General features: G+C 44.1%; 1 protein-coding gene across 13 annotated transcripts in view; it reads left to right on the top strand.

Moving 5' to 3' along the window:
- Positions 1-8,683: 8,683 nt before the first annotated feature.
- The window catches only part of ADAM22 (ADAM metallopeptidase domain 22), a 246,355-nt gene continuing 230,538 nt past the window's right edge, over positions 8,684-24,500 (top strand). For all 13 annotated transcript variants that reach the window (XM_032793371.2, XM_032793373.2, XM_032793374.2 and 10 more), the window contains exons 1-2: positions 8,684-9,038; positions 9,437-9,597. In XM_032793371.2, coding sequence (XP_032649262.1) covers positions 8,960-9,038; positions 9,437-9,597 — 240 coding nt within the window. In that variant the 5' untranslated portion in view covers positions 8,684-8,959. The remainder of the gene's footprint in view (positions 9,039-9,436; positions 9,598-24,500) is intronic.

The following is a 24,500-nucleotide window of genomic DNA, read 5'->3' on the forward strand; positions in this document are numbered from 1 at the left end:
TACTGTTCCTGCAGGGATCAAGTAGGAGACTGCAGGCTCCTCTGCCCAATCAGGAAGTGCAACTGTTTGGAGGGATCTTATTAGGCCCAGCTGAGCTTGCTGGGTTGCCTAGCAACCAGCCTGGGAGCCAGCTGTGCCTCAGTCAGTTTGCTGTTATACATTACTTGGCATGTCATATTTACATAGAACTTCTGGATAATATTTGCAAATTTCTTTGGGATTCCATAGTGGTGTAGCAACATCTGTAAGGCTGTTCTAGCTACTGTGTCCACGGCTTTTTGGAAATCTCTGAAATTCATGTAGAGTGTGACTGCTATTCGATTGACAGTTCTATGATCTGTACTGTTACTATTTATCTATATATGATTTCCCCTATCTGAACTCTTCTCCTGTCTGAACTCTGCCTTTAATCTACTGTTTAATTCAGTCTGTCTAGGATAATGCATATACCAGTAGTTATTTTACTTGTTTTTACACTGAGGTCTCCTGTCTTCGGCAGTTTTTCTACGTGGCCATTTCCCCACTCATTTGATGTTTTTTCTCTGCCAATCAGAATGTCTACAACTCTGTTCTCTGAGTCCTCCTTAAGGAGGTCCAGCATATTGCATATTTAATCTTTTCTACTGTATCAGTTATGTAGCTAGCCAGAAGTTGTAACAGATCTCATTTTAGGTTTCCTGCTTTGAGGAGTTTTGCTATTGGCTTCTCTGGGAGCAGGATTGTGGCCCTACAATCCATTAGTTAAAGGGGCTTGAATATATTTATTACCCTCATTAATTACTAGCATTAAACACTCAAGTCAAAGATAATGGAATTAACTTGTTGAATCCCGGATATATTCAGATGGTTAGAGTCAGAGTTGAGATTTCTTGTTGTTCAGTTCAACACCAGTAAACTGTATACCTCAAAAGTTTCTATCAGGAATCATACTTAGATCTTAGAATATGTCAGTACTTTTCTTGATTTTTAGGTTGTATTTTTTTTTGTCGATTCATGTTGCTTGGACTATGTAATTTTCATATTTTCTATGGGGAGAAAGGAAGTAAAAAATGTACAACATTATATCTGAAAAATGTTGAAATTAACCATTACTTGTAATTCATTCTAATTTCAAACCAACCTCCTCAATATCTGGAGTAAATCAATGGCTACTTTTATGTCTAAAAATCACATTTATCTATTCTAGACTCCTCTGTCAACCAATGACATTTTAAACTTTAATCTCACTTGCTGTATATAGACAGTGATGTATGTGTTCTTTGTGTCTCAGGGGCTGTGGAGATGTTGCAGCTTGGGAAAGTATATATGAATACACGCTTATATAAAGATGGATTAGGATGAACTTTTCAACCTAGTGAAGAAAAAAAACCAAATACCCAAGTTTGTGTGTGCTGGGCCAGCACAACAATTGATAAAATACTAAGAATCAGCCCAACAAAGCTTGCTAAAATAGCTTTTGTGTGAGAGGACCCTTAGCTGGAACCTCCCTTGCCCGCACTGGGAGAAGTCCACCTCAGTGTTCAACTATGAGGTATAACAGCTATTGTTTGCTCAGATGTGTAAAGATTTCACATATACTTTTGAACAGCCTTGAAGAGCTTCAGCAACCAATGGGGCAACATATGTAAACAAACATGTGAAATGTTTCCTGGCAGACTTCACAAATGACCCAGGAGGGTTAACTGTAAAGAGGCACAATAGAGAGGAAAAGTTCTTTTTGGAGAATGAAACTTGTCATATCTTCCACTTTACACACCAGAAAAGGATGAGTACACGTATGTGGTTCCTTTAGTGACAGAGAATATGATTTAAAATATTTCTTTATATAAGCGGGGGAATGGTCCCACTATTGTGGGGAACTTTCCTGGCTTCTGCACTACCCCGGTGAAGTGGGCTGGCGAAAGGATCTGAGTCCTCGCTCCCACTTCCTTTACCCAGAGGCCTCCCTGCCCTTGAGGACTCCCCTTCCACTCTCTTGTCTGCAGAGTCTCGTAACCCCACAAGGCTGGGCCAGGATTCTGGGGGTTCAACCCCCAATCCTGCGTGGTCACCTAGGAAGGGCTAGTGTTCCCCATCATGGGTATCTCTTTGCACTGCACACCTCCCTGACCCACTGATACATCTTACAATTAAAGCAATACAAGTTATTTAATTAACATTAATTAAAAAAAATAAGAAAAATGGAAAGGTAAGGAAACACATCACCGCCGTCTGTAGCAGAGAACATTACAAAGCGTCTCTCTGGAATGTCAGGCAGTTCACAGTCTGTTTCCTTGTAGGTCAGCTCCTCTCAGGTGCTGGCTGTGCTGCGGAAGCTGCGGGTTGGACAACTGCTCTGGCGAGTGGCCACAACTCTCGGCTCTGGTGCGCGGGACCCTTTTCCCATGTCACCCCGCTCTGTCAGGCGTTATTTGATCGCCGCTCAGTCTGGCCTGCGGAGTTTCTTGGTGAGGCTTCTCTCTGTGCTGGGCCCACTGCCCAGGGTCCCCCTCGCTCTCCCCAGCTGCTCACCACACCCAGCTCCGGACTGCTCCAGCCCCAGCTCCACACAGCCTCAGCACGGCTGCTGCTGCTGCTCTGCCTTCAGCTCCCTGGGCTGCTTCTCTGGCCTCTCTGGCTCTGGTTGCTGCAGCTCACCTCCCAGGGCAGGTCTCTCTCTCTCTGGGCTGTGCTCTGGCTTTTTGGGCTGCAGCTCTGCTCCTAGCAGCTTAGCTTGGGCCCCTGGTCTCTCCTTAGCTCGGCCCTAATCCATCTGACCCAGGCAATTCCAGCTCACATGGAGGACGGGAGCCACCCTGGCCTTCTGTCTCTTTGATTAGCCTGCCCGCCCTGTCAATCAGGCTGACCTGGAGCATTGGCCTTTCCATTGTTCCTGGGGACTGCCAGTCTCAGGGTCCTGATTTGCTATCGATCCCTCCCCTTTTAGTGCTGGGAGCTAGCAACCAAACACCCCCACTGAATGTTAGTAAGGGGATAATAGTCCCCTTACATTTAGCTTATTTAAATCTCTACCATTAGAATTCATGCTTAGCTAAGGAATCTAAAGTCTTATGCACTTCTGTTAAACACATTTTTATAAATATTCCTCTTTGCATTTGGTTTGTATCTCCAAATACTAAATATTATTCTTAAAGAGATTGTGTTTCATGGTACCTAAATTAAAGCTGAGGCCATAATTGGTCTACAAAGGGATTGTTGTGTGTATACAACCACCCCTACCTCACCCCAATCCTTTGACCTTCCTGTGACAGAAACTAGACCAAGGGATTTGTAGTAGTCACTACAAATGGCCCATGTTTTATGCTGGTGCTGGCTTGGTGAACCTATGCCATGTGATGTGGACAGTGGTAATGGTAGCTGAAGAAGAAAAATTATACTGGATCCACCCAATGGTCTGTCTAGTCCTGTATCTAATCTCTGCTGGTGATCAGTATCACATACTTTAAAGGGCATATTTGAAATAAGTTTCTTTTTAACCCCTATACGTTGAAGACATCAGGTTTTATAGTGTTCCAAACTATTTTTTAATTCTTGTAACTCTGGATGTCCTCATTATCCATAAAACTGTCTTTTTTAATTCTACCACATACTTGGTCCCCATGATAGCTTGTGGATCTGTCACAAGGTAACTGTGCATTTTGTGAAAAGTAACCACACACCTAGAGTGCATTCCCAGTGAATGTTCTTCCTTGCTTGTAGAGTATAAGCAGAGTCACCTGCTCAGTGCAAATATGTGGCCACACAACTTGCCACATAACATGCCTTTTAACCCCCACCCCAGTTAACAAAGAAATGTCCATGTACACCACACTGTCCACATTGTCTATTTTTGGCCATCTTTTGCTTGTCCGGCCATCGTTTTGCCTGCCCCTTCCCAGTCTGCATATTGTTCTGTTTCATTCCCATAAAAGGAAGTTCATTAAGTTTCCTTCAGCAGATTCCTTACTGCCACCTTAAAAAGACAGAGCAGGAGTTAGTGAGAATGCTATCAGCAGCATTGAACTGTGAGGAGCGATCACCCACTCAGGAGGCAAAACGGAGCTACTAAGATGCTTTATCTCCTTATGTACTCTGCAGAAGGGGAGTCAGTGCAAGTCTGGCAGGCTGGGGTGCTTGGAAGAGGAGGTGGCAGAGGTGTCATGTCAGGTGTAGTTCCTAACCCTTGCTGGAGCACAGCAATGTACCATTGATTTATATAATAGGATTATATTTTCTGACTCATTCTTTATACAGCCTATCATTTTGTTTCCTTCTCTGTCTACCAATGTATCGTGAGCAGCAGTTTTTGTTGGAACTGTCCATAGTGACCATCTCTGGTCTTTTTCCTGAATGGTTACAGGTCATTTAGAACCCAGCAATATGTCTGAATATTTCAACATAGTGTAATTATTATAGCTGCTCACTGCTGGACCCTAAGATATAAGTAGCATGTGAAGAGTACTGCAACCCAGGGGCAAGTTCTGAAGGCACTTCAGCTGCTAGGCTTTGTAGGTGACTTTACAGATTGCCTTGTAGGTGGTGGTGAGCTCTGTTATCGGGGCCACTATGGTGGCCACAAAGGCCTCCAGGGATTCACTCCAAAACAAGAAACTATCACTCCCATCAACTCCATCTCCACACATTGTTTCCCCCAGGGGTGCCCTGGCTTCTGTTCAAGCCTGCTCTGTATGCAGTTCTGTGGGCTGTTCTCCCTGTGTCCTGCTTCTCTGATGCTCCTGGTTTGCCATGCCACCACTGCTTACCCAAAGTGCCAGGTGACTTCCTGGGTCACAGTATTTCCATACAGTTTCCACCTCCTCCTATCTGGCCAGAAGCTGATGTGCAGGGTGGACACTGATTCTGATTCCACCACTCCCATCCATGGACTTATCAGAGGCAAAATAAACATTTCTGATTTGACCATTGAGCAACTAGTGATTGATTTGTATTTCATGAGACCACACCTATATGCGTGGGCATCCACGACTTTGGGAAGAATCATGTTGGGCAGATGGAAGCATAGTGCCGGCACCAAAACAATGTGCAGCTCAATCAGTACAACTAGGCAAATGGCTCTGTGGCCAGTGTGGTAAACATTCTTCCCAAATGGGTCTATGGAGTCATGTATAAGACCCATTAGTACAAACTATGATTGTCAACATTGTCCTTGAAATAAAGGTGACTAACATCAGTTTTCTGATTACTGGATTCATCACACTGTGCCTTCCAATGTTTATTATCTTTGTGTTGGTATGACACAGAGGTCCAACACAAGTAATTAGAGACAGGAACTTAAGGCAACAGGAATAAGTGCAGTAGCCGCCCGCCAGAGGCTGGAGTAGGCATTCGCTGTGGATTGCACAGACGCAATGCGGAGCCGGGACAGAGGCGAGTTACTGTCTCAAGCAGGCCTCGGTGATTCACTACTCTGTGAAAGGCCTGTCCTACCTACTACACCTAATACATTGTTATCATGATATAAACCCAAATATATCATGGGAAATGTAATATACCACTGGAAAACTAATAACTCACTGATCATTAATATTCTTGCATGATGTATGTATGAGGTGTGTACAAAATGTTATAAATATGTCCTAGAATTATGTTCTTAAAATGTGTTTGGCACACAGTGCACAAGTCCAGTTTGTTCTAGACAGAGGAATGTATATTTGCTGTCTAACCTACCTCATCATCAGGCAGAGACACTGAAGGTATATTTACATAAAGGATGAACAAAGCTATCAACCTAGAGAATTGTGGGAGATAGTTTCTTAACAATCTCAACAGGTGATGGAGATTCCACCCCCAGGAGGACTTCCTATCTCTTGAAGGAGGATCAATGAATTTTGGGAAGACAGAATGGTGTCTTCTCCCCAGCAAGAGAAAGAAGTGTTGTTTGGGCATCCATCACTTGAGAGGTTCAAGGGGCCAGAGCTCTTGAAATCACAAAGCATTGGGTCCTTCAACCAAAGGATTTGAAGTCTCTGGAACTGAGTAAGGTGAGAAGCCTGCTTAGGCAAAGCTTGTAACTTGCTGGCATTAAGTATTAGTCTTTCAAAGAGCATTTTTTTACTTTTGTTTGTTTGAAGTTGTTTATATTTTCATTCCAGATCCTTGGTATCACTGAAACCTATGAATTTTGGTTTGTTTGACTGTTACTATAAACCAGTGTAGTGCTGTAATTGAAAGGAGTGTTTGTCAACCCCCAGTTAAATTAATGAGCTGCGATGTATTGTCTATTTAAAGGAGCAACACATTTAATCACTTCTGTAAATGTCAATTAGAGGGCTAGACACTGCAGGGTGACAGTTTTGAGGGAAGTTCAGGATTGGAAAGGTGTTGGGGTCACTTCTCAAAAAATAATGGTGGTGGAAGGCAGGGTATGACCTGTATGCTTGGCACCAGAGTTCTGGGGCAGGTAGTGACACAGCACCTTACTGGTCTGGGTTGAATTCCAAAGTGTCATAATTGGTCAATGCAATTTCATCTGCCACTGTGTTGCTTAGTCACCTAGCTTAGTTAGGTCCCTCTGAAGTTCCTGACAGTCTTCTTTTCGCTAATCTCAATTTTGGGTCATTTTAAGGGTACCCCACTGTCAGCCTTTTGCCAAGTTGAAAAGTGTTAGTTTTTTTTTCTCATACAGTTTCTAATCCTGTCAAGCTCTGAAAAATGGATCAATTGAAGACTGTCAAATCATTTTGCCATAATTTAATACTTCCATACAATTCCTAGTGGGTGGGAGTGTAGAATATGAGTCACACATGTAGAGGCTGCTCTGCTGATGCTTTCCTGGGTATGTCAGGATTACAGTACGAGGAATTTTTTATACCTTTCAGTTTCACCCTGAGGTTCCTCACAGTGCATTTTAATATGAACAGTATTGTTCTGTATGCAATTTTAAAAATTCCCTGTGGGTATTCTGCAAGAGGGGGAGTCAGCAAGAAGGAAAAGAGAACAGACTAAAAGAAAGGAGAGGGGGCAGAACGGGAGGAAACAGGCATACTGAGAAGGGGGGGAAATGCAGGGAATAGTTAAGGATGGGGACTCTTGAGGATGGAGGAGAAGCAGAATGGAGAAAATGGAGACAGTGATCCAGCACAGAGCTCCCACTAAATTCCACAAAAAGGGTCACCCATTCTTTACCTGTTTAGTGAGTATGGTTTATGGCATTTGTTTTCTCCTGATCGAGGATGTGACGCTGCACCCCACATTCTAGACCCCATATTCTTCACAGTCTTATTATTATGATATGGTTATGACAATTATGATGCATTTTGTGCAAGATAAGTCGTGAGGTGCCATTGAAAAGTTATGATTTGCTGAATATAATTCTTATTTGTACGCATGTATCATTTTTGTATCTGAAGTTCTGAATATTGACTATGTATCTGTATTTCAAATGTAGTTACACCCGGGTAATGCCCACTAGACAAGATGTTTTCAGTCTAGATAGCTGGTTGGGAAGAGTCTATTCAGGGCAATGAACCGTTAGGGAAAACAATAGGCCTTAGAAGAAGCTTATCTCCTACCTGGTGAGCCTTCCTGAGAACCCTCTAGACAGCCTGTAAATAATGGCTGCTATGACTCTACAAGGCCATGTGACCAGGCCACATGATTCTGAAGTGCATCTTAGGATGTCAGTATTTTTCCACAAACTGGTCTGGGAACCAAATTTTGAAACAAAGGGTTCCCACCATATGCTAACACTATGGAGTGATGTAATCTTTGGTTCTTCACTCCCCACACAAGAAGACACCTGGAAACACCTGAGGAACAAAGACTGAACTAGAAGAAGTGCTGGACCCAGGCTAAAGGGATTTCTAGCTTGAAAGACCTGGGGATTCCAAACGGTAAAGCAAGTGCAGCTTGTCCCATAAGAATCTGCATCCCACCTGTCTCATCAGCCAGGGTGAGGAGTTGCTAGTTCATATCCTATCTTTCTAGTGTCAGACTTAGTTTACATTTTGTTTATTTACTAGGTAATCTGCTTTGATCTATTTCCTATCACTTAAAATCTAATTTATTGTATGTTTTAATCTAAACCAGTAAGCTTTGACTGGAGTGCTTGGGGAAAATCTCTGCTTGGTTACCACAAGTGTGTATTGTTCTTTTCACATTAAAGGAGAGGTGGACCAGCTATTAAACCCATAACCTGGCCAGATTTGACCAGGGCGGGATGGTACTGCTTTGGGGTCCTAGGCTGGGAAGCTGGTGTTTTGAGAGACTGTGTGTAACTGCAGCTGGGTGTGTCCCTATTTGTGTAAATGCTGGTGAAAGTGCAGCTGGAGGTCTTTGCAGCTTGTCACAGCAGCATAGTGTGAGAGGGAGCCCAGGCTGCTGGGTTAGAGGGCTCAGTGGTACTCCAGTTCCAGGTGGCACCCCAAGGGAACCCATCAAAGAGGAATCTCAGCAACTGAGACATTTTAAACAAAATGCAAAGTCGCATGTCAGTAATAATACAGGTGTCATGGAAAATAGAGATAAAAATAACCTACTAGATTATTGAGTGCACCCTTGCTGGGGCAGGTTTGTGCCTTATACTTTTTTCCTCTAATGCTCTGACCAGTATAATTTTAAATGCCCTTAGTGCAGGGCTATAATAACTACATTTCCCAGCTAACCTCACTCACTCATCTTCCCTCTCCAAAGTCCTGGAGAGCGATTTTTCAGGAAGCCTAGCTGGCTATTGATATAAGTCTCTCTACTGGAGGGCTCTGAATGTGGATGAGGACAGATGGGAGGAGCATGAATTCACTTAAGCTACAGCAAACCACCCAATGCAGTAAAAGATCCTGAACGCTAACGGAAACCAGTAAAACACAATGCGGTACTGAGGGAGCAGCAGCAATGCACGGCTGGACATAGAACACACAGGACAGAGGGGGCGAAAGCACAAAGCTGCTCAATATTGGACCATGCAGACCTGTCTCTGATAATTTCCAAGGCGGGTGGGTGGGGGGAACTGAAGGACACAGCCATGCAGCCGGCTGCTTATCTGCTCTCCTTGATGTTCTGTGCCTTAGGGACCTTCTCTCTGGCTCATTCCAGGCAGGCAGGTAAGTTACCACCGTTTATGATTTCCGCATGCAATGACCTTTAATTGGGGGCTTACCCTTTCCAATGGTAACTATGTGTCTGGCAGGTGCATGGTAGAAACCACACCGGTGCAATTAACACATCATGCAGCTGCTACGAACATGAGCTACATTTCATGTCTATGTGTTGGGGTGTGTGTGTGTAAGGGTACATTTTTTAAAAGGCCCCATTAAGATGGAGATCTTGCCGGCACTACATCGCTTTCTGTGCCCTGTGAGCAGTAAGCATGGCTCAGAGACACTATTCCCCCCTTGCACGCAGAGCGAGAGAGAGATGGGGGGGTATTTGTAATTGTAGCGAGCACAGCTTAGCATAGCAGGGCCAGCGCGATGATCGTGTGCATTTCTCCCTCCCCGAGGAGCCGCCTTGTTGACTGAGATGGAGAGAAGGGCTGAAACCCGATTTCTGGAGAGGCAGAATATCGTCCCCCTCCGCCTGATCTCCCGCCCGGAAGACGGCACCCAGACTGGGCACGGGGTGCTCAACACTCGGGTCAGCAGCAGCTCGGATCGGAAGCAGGTCAGGAGTGTGGCTGGGTTCTTGCGATCGGCTCGGGCTTTTTAAGTGGTGGGAGCCGGCAGCCGAGTATTTGGTGTCTTGTTGCCCCGGAGACGTGTCTTCGGTGAGATGGGCTCTTTCCAAATGCTAGTCATGTATGATGCTGCGCCATGCATAGAAATCACAGCAAAGGGGGAGGAGGCTTTGCAGTCAACCCACCAATGAGGTACACAGGATGCAGTTATCCACATTGCACTGGTCATCCCCAAACCCTCCTGCTGCTGATAGTGACCCTCTCTGCTTTAGGCAATAGCAAGAAGGGGTGACGCTGGGTTAGCTCAAGTTATTCTTTTAAAACCTATTTGAGGTGTGGGTAGGGTTTCATAGCTTCACTGAGGTACAGGCAATTGCAATAGACCAAATGATCCTTTACTGTATGTTCCCTGAGTGTGGCTGATCTATGAATGCCGGGAAGATGTGCGTCTTCCAACTTCCTGCATCAGTGACCGTCTGATGTTAGGTAGATCATTTGCCTTTAAGAATATGGGTGCATTTAACTCAGATTTTTAAAAGCCTTGATTTACCCTGGAATGCTATTTAGTGCCATGCCAGTACCTTTGTACAAACAGAACAGAGAGAATCACTTTCACAGAAAAAGTAAGAAATTGTGTTTAGAAAGGTGTTTGTAAGCCAGAGGAATGTACCACGAGGGTACCAAGTACATCAGATAAAAGCAGTATTTACTTTAAAATGTTTTCTCACTGAGATGCAGATCTCATTTCCTGTAGGTCCTAGGGGACAGTAATCCTAATGCAGCACTATAAAAATTAATCCAGAAATTGAAGGGATAGTTCCGTTGCCTTTTCTTATTTCTCTTCATTTGAAATGGTCCCTAGGTGCTTTTTTTTGGAGATGATTTCTAGCTTTTTTAATCTAATTGAGGATTTGTATAGAAGGCTGATTTTGTTTGCTCGTTTGTTTTTTTTAAATTCACTAAGAGGAAGAAATAAATTTATTTGCAACAATGCTGCTGAAAAACTACTCGCAGCAGTAAATTAGTGTCAGTTTTTGAATGAATTTTGTGCATTATGATTGTGTTTAACAAGCATGGACATACTTATTAAAACTGAAACAAAAATACAGTAATTGATAATCTAAAAAAATTAAACTGATTGCAATGGTTCACTGTTTAGGTACTAATGTGCAACCACTTATATATAAACTATCACTACAAAACTAATACTAAAGAAAATAATTTTAGTTATGTAAATCCAATTAAATATACTATGTGTTTTGATATGGATATCTTTTTACCTAATATTACAAAAAGTTTCTCAGAACATGTTGTCATAGACTAAGATCCTGGAATAATCATGCATTCTCGGTGACTGTTGCAATCCAAGATAGTGGTAGGCTTAATTTTCCATCCAAAATATATACATAGTGAATTTTTACATTCTTTGGTTTCTTCTGACAAACTTTGAAGGAAGTTCTGGCAATTTGTGTTCTCTTTGTATGATTCACTAATACATTGTTTCTTCATAACACGTTTAGTTACCTGTATGCATCATTTTTCATCCTATGTGAATTTCCTGGTGCTGAGACTATATTTATGACATGATATAGTACAATGTTTACAGCAGTTTTAAATGCTTTCAAAATATGTATAATTTAAAAAATCAAATAAATTGTGTCTCAGCGTTTCAAAGTCACTTGAGGACCCCTGAAGTTTTTGAACCCTTCACATATTGCAACAGCATATGCCACATCTGTTACAAATATCTAAAATTGCAATCAAGTACAACATTTCAGTTCAAAATAGTGGCCTGGATCTCTGCCTAAACTGGAGACTAACATGCCTCCCTAGTTTCTTGAATAGTCTTTGTCTTTCCATACATATGATTTCATATCTTTTATTTACCAACTTTGATGGTCCTGAAAAATTTGATGTCACATTTCATCCATATTTGGCAAGTTATTATGCAATGTTAATCTCATCCCTTTCACTCACAAGAGAAATATCTGTTGACTCAACAACATAAAAAGTTGAATTGTATTTTCAGTGTAGTTTCTACACCGAGGCAAGCTTTAAAAAATGATGTTAAGTGATCTATTTTCTTCCCACCATTGCTGATTGCTAAAATATCAGTGTGCAACTAGAAGCTTTCCTGCTTCATAAATAAGCCTCTTTCTGCTACCTGATATACTCATAGTCCTTCCCATGATATAGTAGCTGACTGTTGCCCCACTGAAGGAATCAATAATTAGTAGTGATGGGAAAGGACGTTTGGAATATAAACAGACCAAAACCAATGCACTGGTTTTATATAGTTTTCTTATAGAAGGATTGGTGCTTCTTAATTGAAAAGGGCATTGCACTGCCTCATCCTGGAGTTCTGAGTCATCTTGACAACATATGATCTGCAGCACTGTTACATTTGCTTAAAGAAAGTTTTGAGGAGCTGCCTGTTTGGAAAGTATTTTTGCAGCAGTATAAAGTCTGAAAAGTGTACTATTGCAGCTGGACAATTCAATATGCTGGCTATTATGGTGCAACATCCCACAATAAAACTTTACATTACTGCTGCCAAAACACCCACCAAAACTGCAGCTAACAGAGTTAACTTTTGGGTTTGCTTCTACCTAGTGGCTCAGCAGAAGTTAAGTGCCTTATAAAATTACACAATACATTTATTATTGAATTATTAAGTGCCTTCTGGTAGTGCCTGCAGTGTGCTAGAGACTGTCCACACCCACACACAGTCTCTGCCTGAAAGAGTTTATGGTCTAGGAAGACAAGTAACGTATAAAGGGTTGGAGAACAAGGACACAATCAAAATAAATACAATTTGTATATGTACTTTTAAATTATTATTAGATACATATTACTTATTTCTGACTGTTATTCATTCTATCCATGACTAGTGGGCCAGTTTCTTGTAAGAGCTATGAAGGAGAATGAGTCTTGAGCAGAGACTTGAAGGAAAGGATTAGTTATGAATTGATTCAGGAAGGACTTTCCATGCATAAGTGGCAGCATTCAAGAAGGCACCAAAGTGGTTGTAGGAGAGGCAGTTAAGGCTAGCATCTTTGGCAGAGCAGTAGTAATGGGCATAGGGACAACATAAGAGATGGGCAGATGTGTATGGAGAGCAGAGCTTTGTAAGGTCTTGAAGGTTGGGACAACAAGCTTGTACTGGATGTGGTGGGAAAGGAAAATGGGGAGCCAGAGGAGGTATGGATGGAGGTGATGTGATCACAGAACACTGGAGAAGGAGGATGATTTTAGCAGCTGTGTTTGAATTGATTAAAGATAGGAGGGATGGGGAGATATAGGTGTCAGGGAAGCTAGAGAGAAGGAAGTTATGCTAATTAATATGGGATATGATTAAAGCTGAATGAAAGTTTTACCTATGTTAATAGAAAGAAGAGGTTAGATCTTAAACACAGAACTGAGTAGAAAGCTGCAAGATCTGGACCTAGCCTAGATGTGTGGGTTAAGAGGTAGGGAAGAGTGAAAGATGACTCCTAGATTATGGACTTGAGTGACAGAGGGGTTGATGGAATTATTGATAGTAACAATGGAGAGAAGGGGAAGGGTACAGGAAGAAATATAAGTAGTTTGTTTTTAACCATGTTGCTTAAGATGTTATTGAGATGTTCAGGAGTAGATGTCAGAGGTTTAGTGGAGATTTGGGATTGGATTGAGGGAGATAGGTCAGGACCAGAAAGATAGATTTCTGAATCATTGGCATAAAGATGGTAGCTGACATCATGTGAGTGAATGAGATTGCACAACAAGATGGTATAAAGAGAATAGAGATTCCTACAGAGATTGAGTTCTGCTCTCTTTTCCTACAGAAAAAGAGGCTGAAAGTATTAGGAGAGCAAGGAGAGGATGAAGATACAGAAGTCCAAGGAGGACAGGATATTAAGGAGGGTATGATTGACAGCGTCAAAGGCAGTGTCGGATGTCAAGGAGGGTAAGGATAGAATTCAAGTTCTGAGATATGGCCATGAGAGGTCCTTAATTACCTTATGACAGTTTCAGTTCAGAGGAAAGGGCAGAAGCTGCACTAGATGGGATCTAAACTGGAGTTTGGAGTCCTGGGAAAGAAGAGAATGGAGGCAGCTGAGATGCAGAAGGAGTAAAGAGATGGCCTTTTGAGGATGAGGGAACCACAGCATGCTTGTATTGGTGTGGATGGAGCCACAGGAGAGTGAGAGGTCAAAAGGAAGGGTGAGAGAAAGGGATGAATGAGGGCAAAGGCAGCCAGGAGGGGATGGATTTACAGTTTCAGTTTTGTCCAAGTCTCTAAAAACCTAGTTTCTGCAGCTAATTGTCATATTCAAGTTTAACTCACCAGGGCTTATTTGGCTCTGAACCTTGGTGTAATATGTACAATATGTATACACAAAAATAGAAATAAATAAATCACAGTTCTCGTATAGCAACCCACTGGGAACCCCTAGATTTGAGCTCTTAAGGAGTGGAAGCAGGGTGTCCTCAGTGGAGGATTGTCAAAGGCTGGCTAGTCCTTTAAGGCAAGCTGGGCTCAGCCTTGCCTGTGACTTAGCAGCTATTCCTCAGCCTCTCTGGTAATCTAGAAACTAGTGATCCAGCTGGGTGTGATAGAGCTTAATGAGAGACCCCAGCTGAGGGGGATCAGGAAGAGAGCTCCTTAAACAGAGCTGTGAACTCAATGGAGGGGGAGACCCAGGAGGGAGGAGCAAGGAGAGTTCCTGGGGAGGGCTTGGAAAAGTTAGGCTGGAAGGCCTACAGGGAACAGGGCAGGAATCCATGGGAGAGCCCTGAACTAGGTCCTACAAGGAACAGAGACAGCCCTGAGATAAGCTTCTAGAGTCCCAGACATGAGGAAGAAAACCTGCTAGGATGAGGTAGCATAGGAGAAGCCCAGCAGGGTCTGGGAGTAGGGGCCAAGAAGCAGAGAACCTCAGTGTAGCCCAAGAGAGTCAGACAAATGATCATTTGGATTTTTATTACACTGGAAGGGAGCTGAACTGAAGAGTGACCTGGCTGGAGGGCCAGGCCATGGAAGACTCAGAGGGAGACAGGCTATCACAGGGCTGAAGAAGTGGTCAACAGGCAGCACAAAAGAGGCAAAGTCCCCTGCAACATAGTGCCCTAATGCCAGGGGCCACTATGCTGGCGAGAGCAACCTAATGTATGTATCCATGTATCTCTAACTACAATGTCCCAGGTTGTTGGTCTTCAGAGCATAGCACCAGGCAAATATTTGTTAAAATGTTTCCTTGATCATGTGAAAGCTATGGAAACTTTCATCCAGATGATGGGCACGTTGTAAATAGCTGGATGGCAATTAGTACTGCCCATTCTAGGTAGCCATATATTGATGCTGGTAATATTTTGATCTACAGGATGGAATGGGGTCAGATGTAAACGGGCTCAGGATTGTGTGCCAAAAAATTTGGGTTCAGTTTCTGATTCTATCATTGCAAGAACTCACTCCTTTGTAATTCAATCTCTGCATCTACAAAATGGGGACTATAATATGTAACTACCATGTCATGCTTAATTTGTTTATCTTTCTAAAGTACTCTGGGACTTTTGGATGAAAGGTGCAAGAGAGGGTGCCATGTATTATCATCAATGCACCCTGATAACATAGCAAAGGGCACTTAAGAAATTATTAATTAAATAATTATGCTGAGTTTTGTTCTTCCTGCAGCAGGACCCCATTGTCTTCACGAGGTCAGAAACTCTCTAGATATTTTATTTAAAATAAAAACCCAAAACAAAATGCTGATACAGTATCTTCTAATAGAAAGTAGAAATGACCTTGTATTTCCCTATGACATGACCATCCTGTTGATATGATAGGAGGCTCCAGGGGAATTGTGAGTTCTCTGATGCTTTTCTGTGGTCAACAGTGTGTTATGTTCCACATAAAAATGCAGAGTTAACAAAGAAATAACAATTCCCTCCCCCCTCCACCTCATTTGTTCTGAACAGACTCTATAAGATTAAACAATATTGCACAAAAAGCCTGCATTTAGGAATGATCATTTACTAAAGCCTACAACAAGACAATTAAAACACTACCTCTTAACAATCTTTTAAAACTGTACAAAGTTTATTTGACCTAAAACAACAAACAGAGCATGCTATTGGTGTCTTGTAGCATTTTAACTATATCAGTGGCTTGAGAAATAATCCTGTTGCTAAATAATAAAATAAACTGTTGAAAGGTCACATTGAAATTCACTCCACCCACAGAGAGCCTGAATACTGGGGCTCTATGCGGGCAGAGTGCTGTGGTTTGAGAGGTGAATTTTACTTCCTAGCCGAGACTGCAGACCTGGGCTGCTATGTTTCTTCTCTGACAGCTGCTAGCCTATTCTTCTTCAAGTGATTGCTCATATCTATTCCAGTAGGTGTACGCGCCACGCGTGCACATTCGTCGGAAGACTTTTACCCTAGCAACTCCAGCGGGCCGGCAGGTTGTCCCCTAGAGTGGCGCCGCCATGCGGTAATAATATACCCCCTGCTGGCCCGCCGCTTCAGTTCCCGCTTACCGCCGGTCGTCGGTGAACTGTGGGAGGCGCGGGCAATAATCTGTCCTCCCATGTCCCTAGCTTCTCTTTATTCATCAATCTAGTTTAAGTTTACTTTTCTCGAGTCAGTCCTGATGCTCAGCGCGGAAGTCGCTCTATTCCCTACCAGAGGATTAGAGTTTAATCGGGCAGTTCTAGACTCCACCATAGCCAGGGCTGTTCCTTCCCTTGTCGCGGTTCTAGCTTTGACAGCCATCAAATCCACAGCGGGCAGGCAGCACCTCTAACCTCCATGCGTACTTGCCTGACAACCCTGGGCCCAATGGCGCCTCACATTCGTACGGCGCATGCTCTGACTTCCGCTCCGGCCCCCAGTCCTGGCCACCTCAGCTCTGTCCGGCCAGGCATCGTAGATTCAGTAATCACGATTCCCCAGGAACGTCCTCCTCTCTCTCCAGTGTGGCGATCAGTCCCGTCATGTGTGCAGGGCTTCCGTCATCCTCCCCACCTCGCTGTCCCTTGACGACGACGCGTCGTGACTTCGGGATGGGGAGCTCACCTAGGTACCCCTGCGGACCCAGGGGTCGCTGGTCTCCTCCGAACTCGCCCCTCCATATCAACGTGCGAGAATTGAGGGGGGTCCGCCTTTGCTTGTCAAGCGTTCCATCGGCAGATCCAGGGTCGCTGTGTTTCGGTTTTATCGACAACAAACGCGGTATACTATGTGAACAAGCAGGGCGGAACGAAGATATCCTCTCTTGTCGGAGCCAATGAATTGCTGGCGACTGTCTGCATAGCCCACTCGTTCACACTAGTCGCGTCCTTTCTCCCCGGCTCGGAAATACCCTGGCGGATCGTCTCAGCGTCCTTGTCACGAGTGGTCCCTTACGCCACGAATAACGTCACCCTTGCACTCTCGAAGGGGGGCATCCCATATGGAAACCTCTTTGCATCCCGAGGAAAGAAGTGCCCGATGTTTGCTTCCTTCCCAAGGTCGCCGAAGCCGGGCTAATGGCAGACGTCCTTTTCCTGAATTCCGTGGGTGATCGCACCTCTCTAAGGCTTCTCCCTCCGTCCAGTTGATGCCCCAAGGTCCTTCTGAAGGTGCGCAGGACAGGGCCCCGCTTATTCTGATCGCTCCGGCATGGCCCCGGCAGCCATTGGTCTTTCTGCTGCTGGACCTGTCGGTAGCGGACGCCGTTTTCCCATGCTGCCCCCTTTATCTGATCTGATCACGCAAGACCATGGGGCTTGTACAGCGGACCTCCAGTCGCTGCACCGTCTCAGCGGGCTCCTGCGGTGGCTGACTAGGTCCAAGTTGATTGGCTCTTCCCATGAGGGCAGGTACTTCTGGAAGTAGGAAGGCATCTGCGAGGGCGACATACGTAGCCAAATGGAACGTTTTACGTGATGGTGCGCGGAGAAAACCGGTTCTCATCCCACCCCCGATTGTTGTCCAATCCCAATCATCGCCGATTACTTGGCGCTCAAGGCAGCAAGGCGCTGGCGGATCCTCTCTACGGTTCACGTCGGCTATCTCCACCCCACCCGGGGAGCGACGGTCGCTGCTGCTCTCACACTGATGTGACTAGATTCCCTAAAGGCTGGAGCGTCTTTACCCCGCAGGTCGCCACCAGCCTCGATCCCTCTTCCGTTGGGATCTCAACCTGGTGTTGCCCGTCTTATGGTCCACCCGGTTTTGGGCCGCGTGGCTACGTGTGTCTCTCATACTTGTCCTGGAAGACAGCATCCCTGGTGGCCACCTTCTGCTAGCGGTGTCAGAGTTGTCGCGCGCCATCCATGGTGGAGCCCCGTATACGTGTGTTCCATCGGGACAAAGTTACAACTGGAGCGACCCCGGTTTCTCCCAAATTGTCTCCGGCCTTCATGTTCAACCAGGAACATATTCTACCTGTATTCTTTCGAAACCTCATTCGTCTGGCAGGGAGCAAACAGTTACACTCCTTAGACAGGGGGGCGCCTTCGGCACTTTATAAAGCTGGACCAAGTACCATTGCCGTAAATCCAGCCACCTTTGTGCCTATGGTAGGGCTGAGAGTTATAGGGGTTCCAGTCTCCGCGCCTGCAGAGGATCTCCTGTGTGACGTCTGTATACGGACCGTGGTACGGACTGGCCCGCTCCCTTCGCCTGGTTAAAGGCCATGAGTTCGATACGGCTCGATGATGGTGGCGGATCTGATATGCGAGTTGATGCTATCGATCTCGCGCGTGAGCCGGTCATAAGGAGCGGCGTGGTGACTATCAGTAGTGCCCGATAGGAGCTGCCTTTGGAGGACCCTCCGTGGTGACGTCCTTACAACGGTACGACCTGGGCCTCTCCCTTTTCGAGTCGGCCAATTGGTAACTGGCGACATCTCGTGTCTAACAAGAGCAGGCATCATCGAACGGCGTTTCCGTGTGTAGTACTTCCAGGGAAATCTGCAGGCAAGCGCGAGGGGCGAGCCTGGTCCTCCGTGCAGAATAACGTTGTTCCCGCATTACACCTGGTCCAGCAGTCGCCGGGAAGGACGGCACTCTTCGGCTCTTGACCGTGTGCGCAGTTGCTGACCTTTTCAAAGTCTCCGACCAGCCTAGGAAGGACTTGGGAAACACTACTGGAATGTGGATATGAGCCACATCACTTCGAAGAAGAAAACACGGTTACTCACCTCTGTAACGTTGCATTCAAGATGTTTCTCATATTCTACACTGCCTCCTTCCTCACTGTCGGAGTAGCCCAAAGAAGGAACTGAGTGAGCGGGCGGCCGGCAGGGGTAAATATACACCCCCGCACATGCGCGCCTACGGTCTAGGAGGGCGACCTGCCGGCCTGGCTGGAGTTGCTAGGTAAGTTTTCCGAAACGAACGTGCACGTGTGGCGCGTACACCTACTGGAATGGATATGAGCAACACATCTCGAAGAACAACAGTTACAAAGGTGAGTAACCGTGTTATTTATGAGCTGAGATAGTGGCTACCAGCCCTCTGCACCAGTTGCAGGAGTTCTCAGGGCTACAGAATCTCTATAAACCCAAATTCCCATTGTGCCCATCCACACTGACGTGTGTGGCAGCAACTCTTTCTGTGGCACATATCGGCGTACACAGAATATCCTGTGGGTCAGATACTTTTTCAGTTTCCCCCATGCACTCCCTTCCCATATCTTCTGTCATGTGAAGGGCTGTGTGCTGGCTCTAAAACCACTGAAGAATTTCACCTCCACCATTCAGAGCTTTAAGATCAGTCAAAGGTAAAGATCTATCTAAATGATGATACCAACAGTTCCTTAGCCAGCCAGTGATTTTGATGATATAGTGGCTCTAAAAGAGTATAATCTGAGAGATAACAAACCATCTAGATTTCAAAACTATTCTAAATCTTCTGCAGAATTCTGTATTTGGTTAGGGTTTGATCTTGTGCCACTGATATCTGAGAACTTTCTGCCTATTGTAGATTAGTAGGTTACTGCCCGCTATAAAACAATGTGCTAAATTTAGTTACCTCATCTTATCTAACTTTGTTTATGTTTCACCCACCTTCTGCATCTTGTCATAAAGCTAGATTGAGAGATCTCTGGGGCAAGGTATGTCATCTTATGACTTGTTTATAGACAGCCTAGCACAATGGGGGCCCTGATTCTTGATTGGGATCTCTAGATACTACTATAATACACATACATAATACTAATCTCATATAATTGGAGTCAAGTAAAGAATTTGCAACAAAGAATGTATTTGTTTTCCTTTCTGTTTTCTGTTCTGATGTTGACAGATTGGTCTGTTTTGTCATTTTTCATGTCAAGTAGTTCAATCAGTAACTAATAGTAATTAACAGAACTCTCTGACTAAAGAAGACATGCAAGATTCTGGGAGTGACAAGACAATGACTGCTGGAAAGAGACACATGGTGAAAAATAGTCTGATTTCTCCATTCTCTTTTGTTCCCTTCAGTGTATTGGCCAGTAATTGATGGCTCTGGTAGAAACACAGACACAGTTTGCAATAAATCCATCATGAAACTTAGGGCAAAACAAAGGCTAAGTCTGGACTGAGACTATAGCAGCTAAGAAACGTGTCCACTCAGTTTGCTGCCAGGTTCAGCCTCCTTTCCCCACAATAAAACAAAGCTGAGTGGGTTTTGGCAAAATATGTCAATGCTTTACTGTTTTTAGATTCTGATGGAGCTCCTTAACATACACATTTGAACAGCATAAACACAACCACTTTATCTCTTCATGAATATGTGAACGATATTTATTTAATTAAAATAGCAATACCATGTTTAGGTGCAAGTTCTGCCCTCAAGAAGGGGGGAAAAAGTGCTGAAACCAAAACTTTCTATAGATCTCAGCCTGCAGCAAGGGCAGCACAACTTCAGCTGGATTCTACCCTTTGATATCTGAAGTTCTGATGTGGACAGGGCTGCCAGATGTGCACTTTTGCCAATTAAAGTTGACTTGCAAGTAGTGTGTTTGGCATTTTAATGATATAGCATATTTTTATTTTATAGTCTAATTCTGGCCATCTCTCTATAAATACCCTTTCTGTGCAAACTTCTTTCAGGAGAATTCCCTCCTTGCTGATCAGATTCTCTATTGAGAACAGATGAATTTACTTAAAAACAGTATCCCAAAACTTAAGTCCACTTCATATTATGAAAATTACTATCCTAGAACACACATTCCTGTAATGTTTTACGTTAGGCCTGGGATTTTCCAAGGCTCCTAAGGGATTTAGCTGTCCAAATCCCAATTAAATCTGTGCAGTGTGGGTTTTTTATCACACAGGGCCGGCGCTTCCAGGATTATTGGTGGGCGGCATTTTGCCGGAGTGGGTGGCAGGTGGCTCCGGTGGAGCTGCCGTAGTCGTGCCTGCAGACGGTCGGCTGCTCCCACGGCTCCGGTGGACCTCCTGCAGGCACGACTGCGGCAGCTCCACCGGAGCCGCGGGACCAGGGCGTGGGGTGGCGAAATTGCTGTGCGCCTAGGGCGCTAAAACCCCTAGCGCTGGTCCTCTTATCACATTACTGCCAGCGGAGGGGAAAAAAAGGATTGACTCCAGAAACCATCCCTTAATTTCATAAAGCATCCGCACATATGCATCATATAAGACTTTGAGAGGATTAGAGATCAGTAAGACTTATAGGAAGTGATGAATCTTTTTTCAGTCTTTGCTTATTCTGCCCCGTGCATCATAATAATATTTTGGCATTATCAGATCTAAGCTTGATAGGGAGTGAGCCCAGATCTGACTCTAGTAGAATCACTCATGATTTACACTGGTATCAGTGAGTTCAGAATCAAGCCCAACATTTCTCTTCCACTTCTTATTTCACATAACATACTTACAGGCCCATACTGCAGATATTTTCTTATTACACTACATTCATGTTGCTTAGAGGTGACTTGCATTGCAGATATTGTCATAGTTATGATATGTTCTGTTAACATCTAGCTAGTTGCATTACTAGCCTTGCTTGTTGCCCTTACAGATCTAAATCCAAAATGTCACTCCAAAGAAAAGGGTGCAATCAGGACCTGCCCGATCTGTCATTGGACCCTGCCACTTCCTCAGTTTAACTTCTCAATAACTGCACCCAGTCTTTCATGTGAGACAAATAATACTCCTTTGTGGGGTCTGGTTTATTACAAGAACCTCACAGTTCAAATCTCAACTGAAGTCAAAACAAGTATTTCCTCCAGTTCCCATGTTCCTTCAGCCTGTTGCTGGGCTCAACATTTTTTTCCAAAATGCAGGTTCTGTTGCCTGGCATTTCCTCAAGTGTCTCCCTTTGCAGTTTGCTGCTCCTGTAAGGCTTCTGCTCCTTCCCCTCTGCAGGTAGCTCTAGCCAGGTCTGTCCCTCTGGCTGGTATGGACAGTTCCTCCCCCAGTCCTCTTTGAACCTGGATCCCTCTAGATCTGTCTCCTTTTTCTCACTGATACAGAAGGATCCTGCTTATAGGAAGCTCTCCCTTCCCTCCCCACCCTGGCTACTTTCAGATAATCCTTGACACCCCATCCAACCGCTGGCCCAAGCTCATATCTGTTACCTGGGGATGGATAACTAGGCACTGGTGGGGCTCAGCCCAACTACCTACATGGGCCAGCCACCCTGTGAAAGTGGATTATAGATGATATTTTCAATCTTGTATTTGCTGTTCTCATCCTTCTGCTGAAATGGGTCTTTTTTCATTCCTGAATAAAGTTCCTGCTTCCTACAAACTGCAAACACTGGGGCTAATAGATTGTGCATGTGTGTGTATCCTCTTAGTAAAAACAACACAAAGGAGATCTAAAAAGCTTGCATGTAATGGATCTGACATCTGAAGTTGTCAAGCCTTGAGCTAACAAATCCTCATTTTATCTATAGAAAGACTGCAGTGACCCTCTCTGGATCTCTCTTCATTGGGTACGATCTCTTCTATTTTTCAATATCAGCATCTTTGCTTCAAACATGACATCAGTTTGCCAGCTATGCAGATGCAAAACTTCCAGATGGGAAGCAATTTTGTCTGTTTTTTCCTTTTTGTTTTCTCATTGTTTCTGGGATGGCTTGTAGAACTACCAGAAAACTATTTGGAGCATGTAACACAAAGGCAGATGGGGTTTTTATGGTTACAGCTGCTCCTTGCTGGGCACTCCTGAAATCATCTTTATGTGCCTGAGGAAAAGGAATCATTGGTGGCTGTGGGGAGAACTTTTTAAAGGAAGCGAGGGAGCTGTGATAGGTCTTATGAGCCCAAAGGATACTAGAATTGTCTGCTCTTTTGAGACCAATCTCACTGAGGTGGGGATTTTTACAGCAGGAAGTCTGAGTCCTGCACAATCTTTTCAGTCTTCTAGTGGGAGGACTCATCTGAGGGGAAACTTAATTTTCTGCAGAAACTTTACAGTCGAACAAAAAAGAAGGAAAAAGTAGGCAAGCAGCGTTATGTCCAAGCAAACAGGCTGGACTGGACCTTTTCAAACCATATTGTGTGTTTGTATAATATACATTCTCTGCCACCTTCTGAAATGTTTTCTGGAATAGTAGCTAGAACAGAAAGTTCTGAAAAAGTGACTCTTGTGCTAGAAATTGAAGTTAACACCATATCTGCTAAAATTAATTATATACATATATATGTATAAGTATGTGACAAAAGGTAAGCAGAAAGCGAGGAAAAAAGCCAATTAGTGTTAAAACAATTTGACTAATAGAGCAAACAACAGAGCAGCTTGAAAACTGGATCCAATCAAGGAAAGTTAGCATATCAGGCATAGCTGCTGGGAATGAGCCGATAGACGGTGCCTTTTGGTGACCTTTACAATAACTTTACTGGCTGTATTTTCCTACTCATCTGTAATGTGTGGTTTGACTCTGAAGATGGACCGTATTATGCCACTCGTATTCCTGCTGAGTTGAGCCTTATTTCAATTAGACTCTTTGCAGAGTAAGGCATTACTCCGCATTACTTAATCAGGATCTAGTCCAAGAGCTGACAACACATTTAGTAAGAAGGTGCTTCGAAAGTCTCTGTTACCTTAAAGTGACGTATTCTCCAGTGAGAATAAGCACAAGTCCCTTAATTTTTTTCTTTTAACTTTAATTAAGAACAAGAACAAATGAATATAAAATGGCCGTCAACAAGTTTAGGCTTGAAATTAGATGAAGATTTCTAACCATCAGAGGAGCGAAGTTCTGAAAAGGCCTTCCAAGAGGAGCAGTGGGGGCAAACAAACCTAATTTGTTTCAAGGTGGAGCTTGAAAAGTTTATGTAAGGGATGATATGACAAAGTTGCCTACTAAGGCATATTGCCCATCCATACCTGCCATTTGCAAATATATTGAGTGGCCCGTGATGACACTAGATGGGGAGGGCTCTGGATTATTACAGAGAATTATTTCCCAGGTGCCTGGCTGGTAGGTCTTGTCCATATGTTCAATGTCTGACTGATTGCCATATTTCAGGTTAGGGAGGAATGTTCCCCTATGTTCTTCCTCTGCAGCCTGGGGCCCGGGTCACTTGCTGATCTGAACTAAAGTAAATGGTGGATTTTGTGTAACTTGAAATCTTTAAATCAAGACTTGAGGACTTCGCTAACTCAGCCAGAGATTAGGGGTCTATTACAGGAGTGATGTGCAGGAGGTCAAACTAGATGATTATGATCCCTTCTGGCCTTAAAGTCTTAAAGATCAGGCCCAGGTTGCTCTGCTTCCACTTCTACTCTCTTAGGCCAGGTCTACACTGCGACTTTTAATCGGTTTAATGGCCGATATACCGATTTAACGCTGTATCCGTTCACACGACGTCGTCATTAATATCGAGTTAACCGCCTCCTTAAATCGATTTCGGAACTCCTCCCAAACGAGAGGAGTAGCGCTAAATTCGATAGTGATAACTCGGATTA

This window comes from Chelonoidis abingdonii, chromosome 2, assembly GCF_003597395.2.
Source record: "Chelonoidis abingdonii isolate Lonesome George chromosome 2, CheloAbing_2.0, whole genome shotgun sequence".
NCBI classification, from domain to species: Eukaryota; Metazoa; Chordata; order Testudines; family Testudinidae; genus Chelonoidis; species Chelonoidis abingdonii.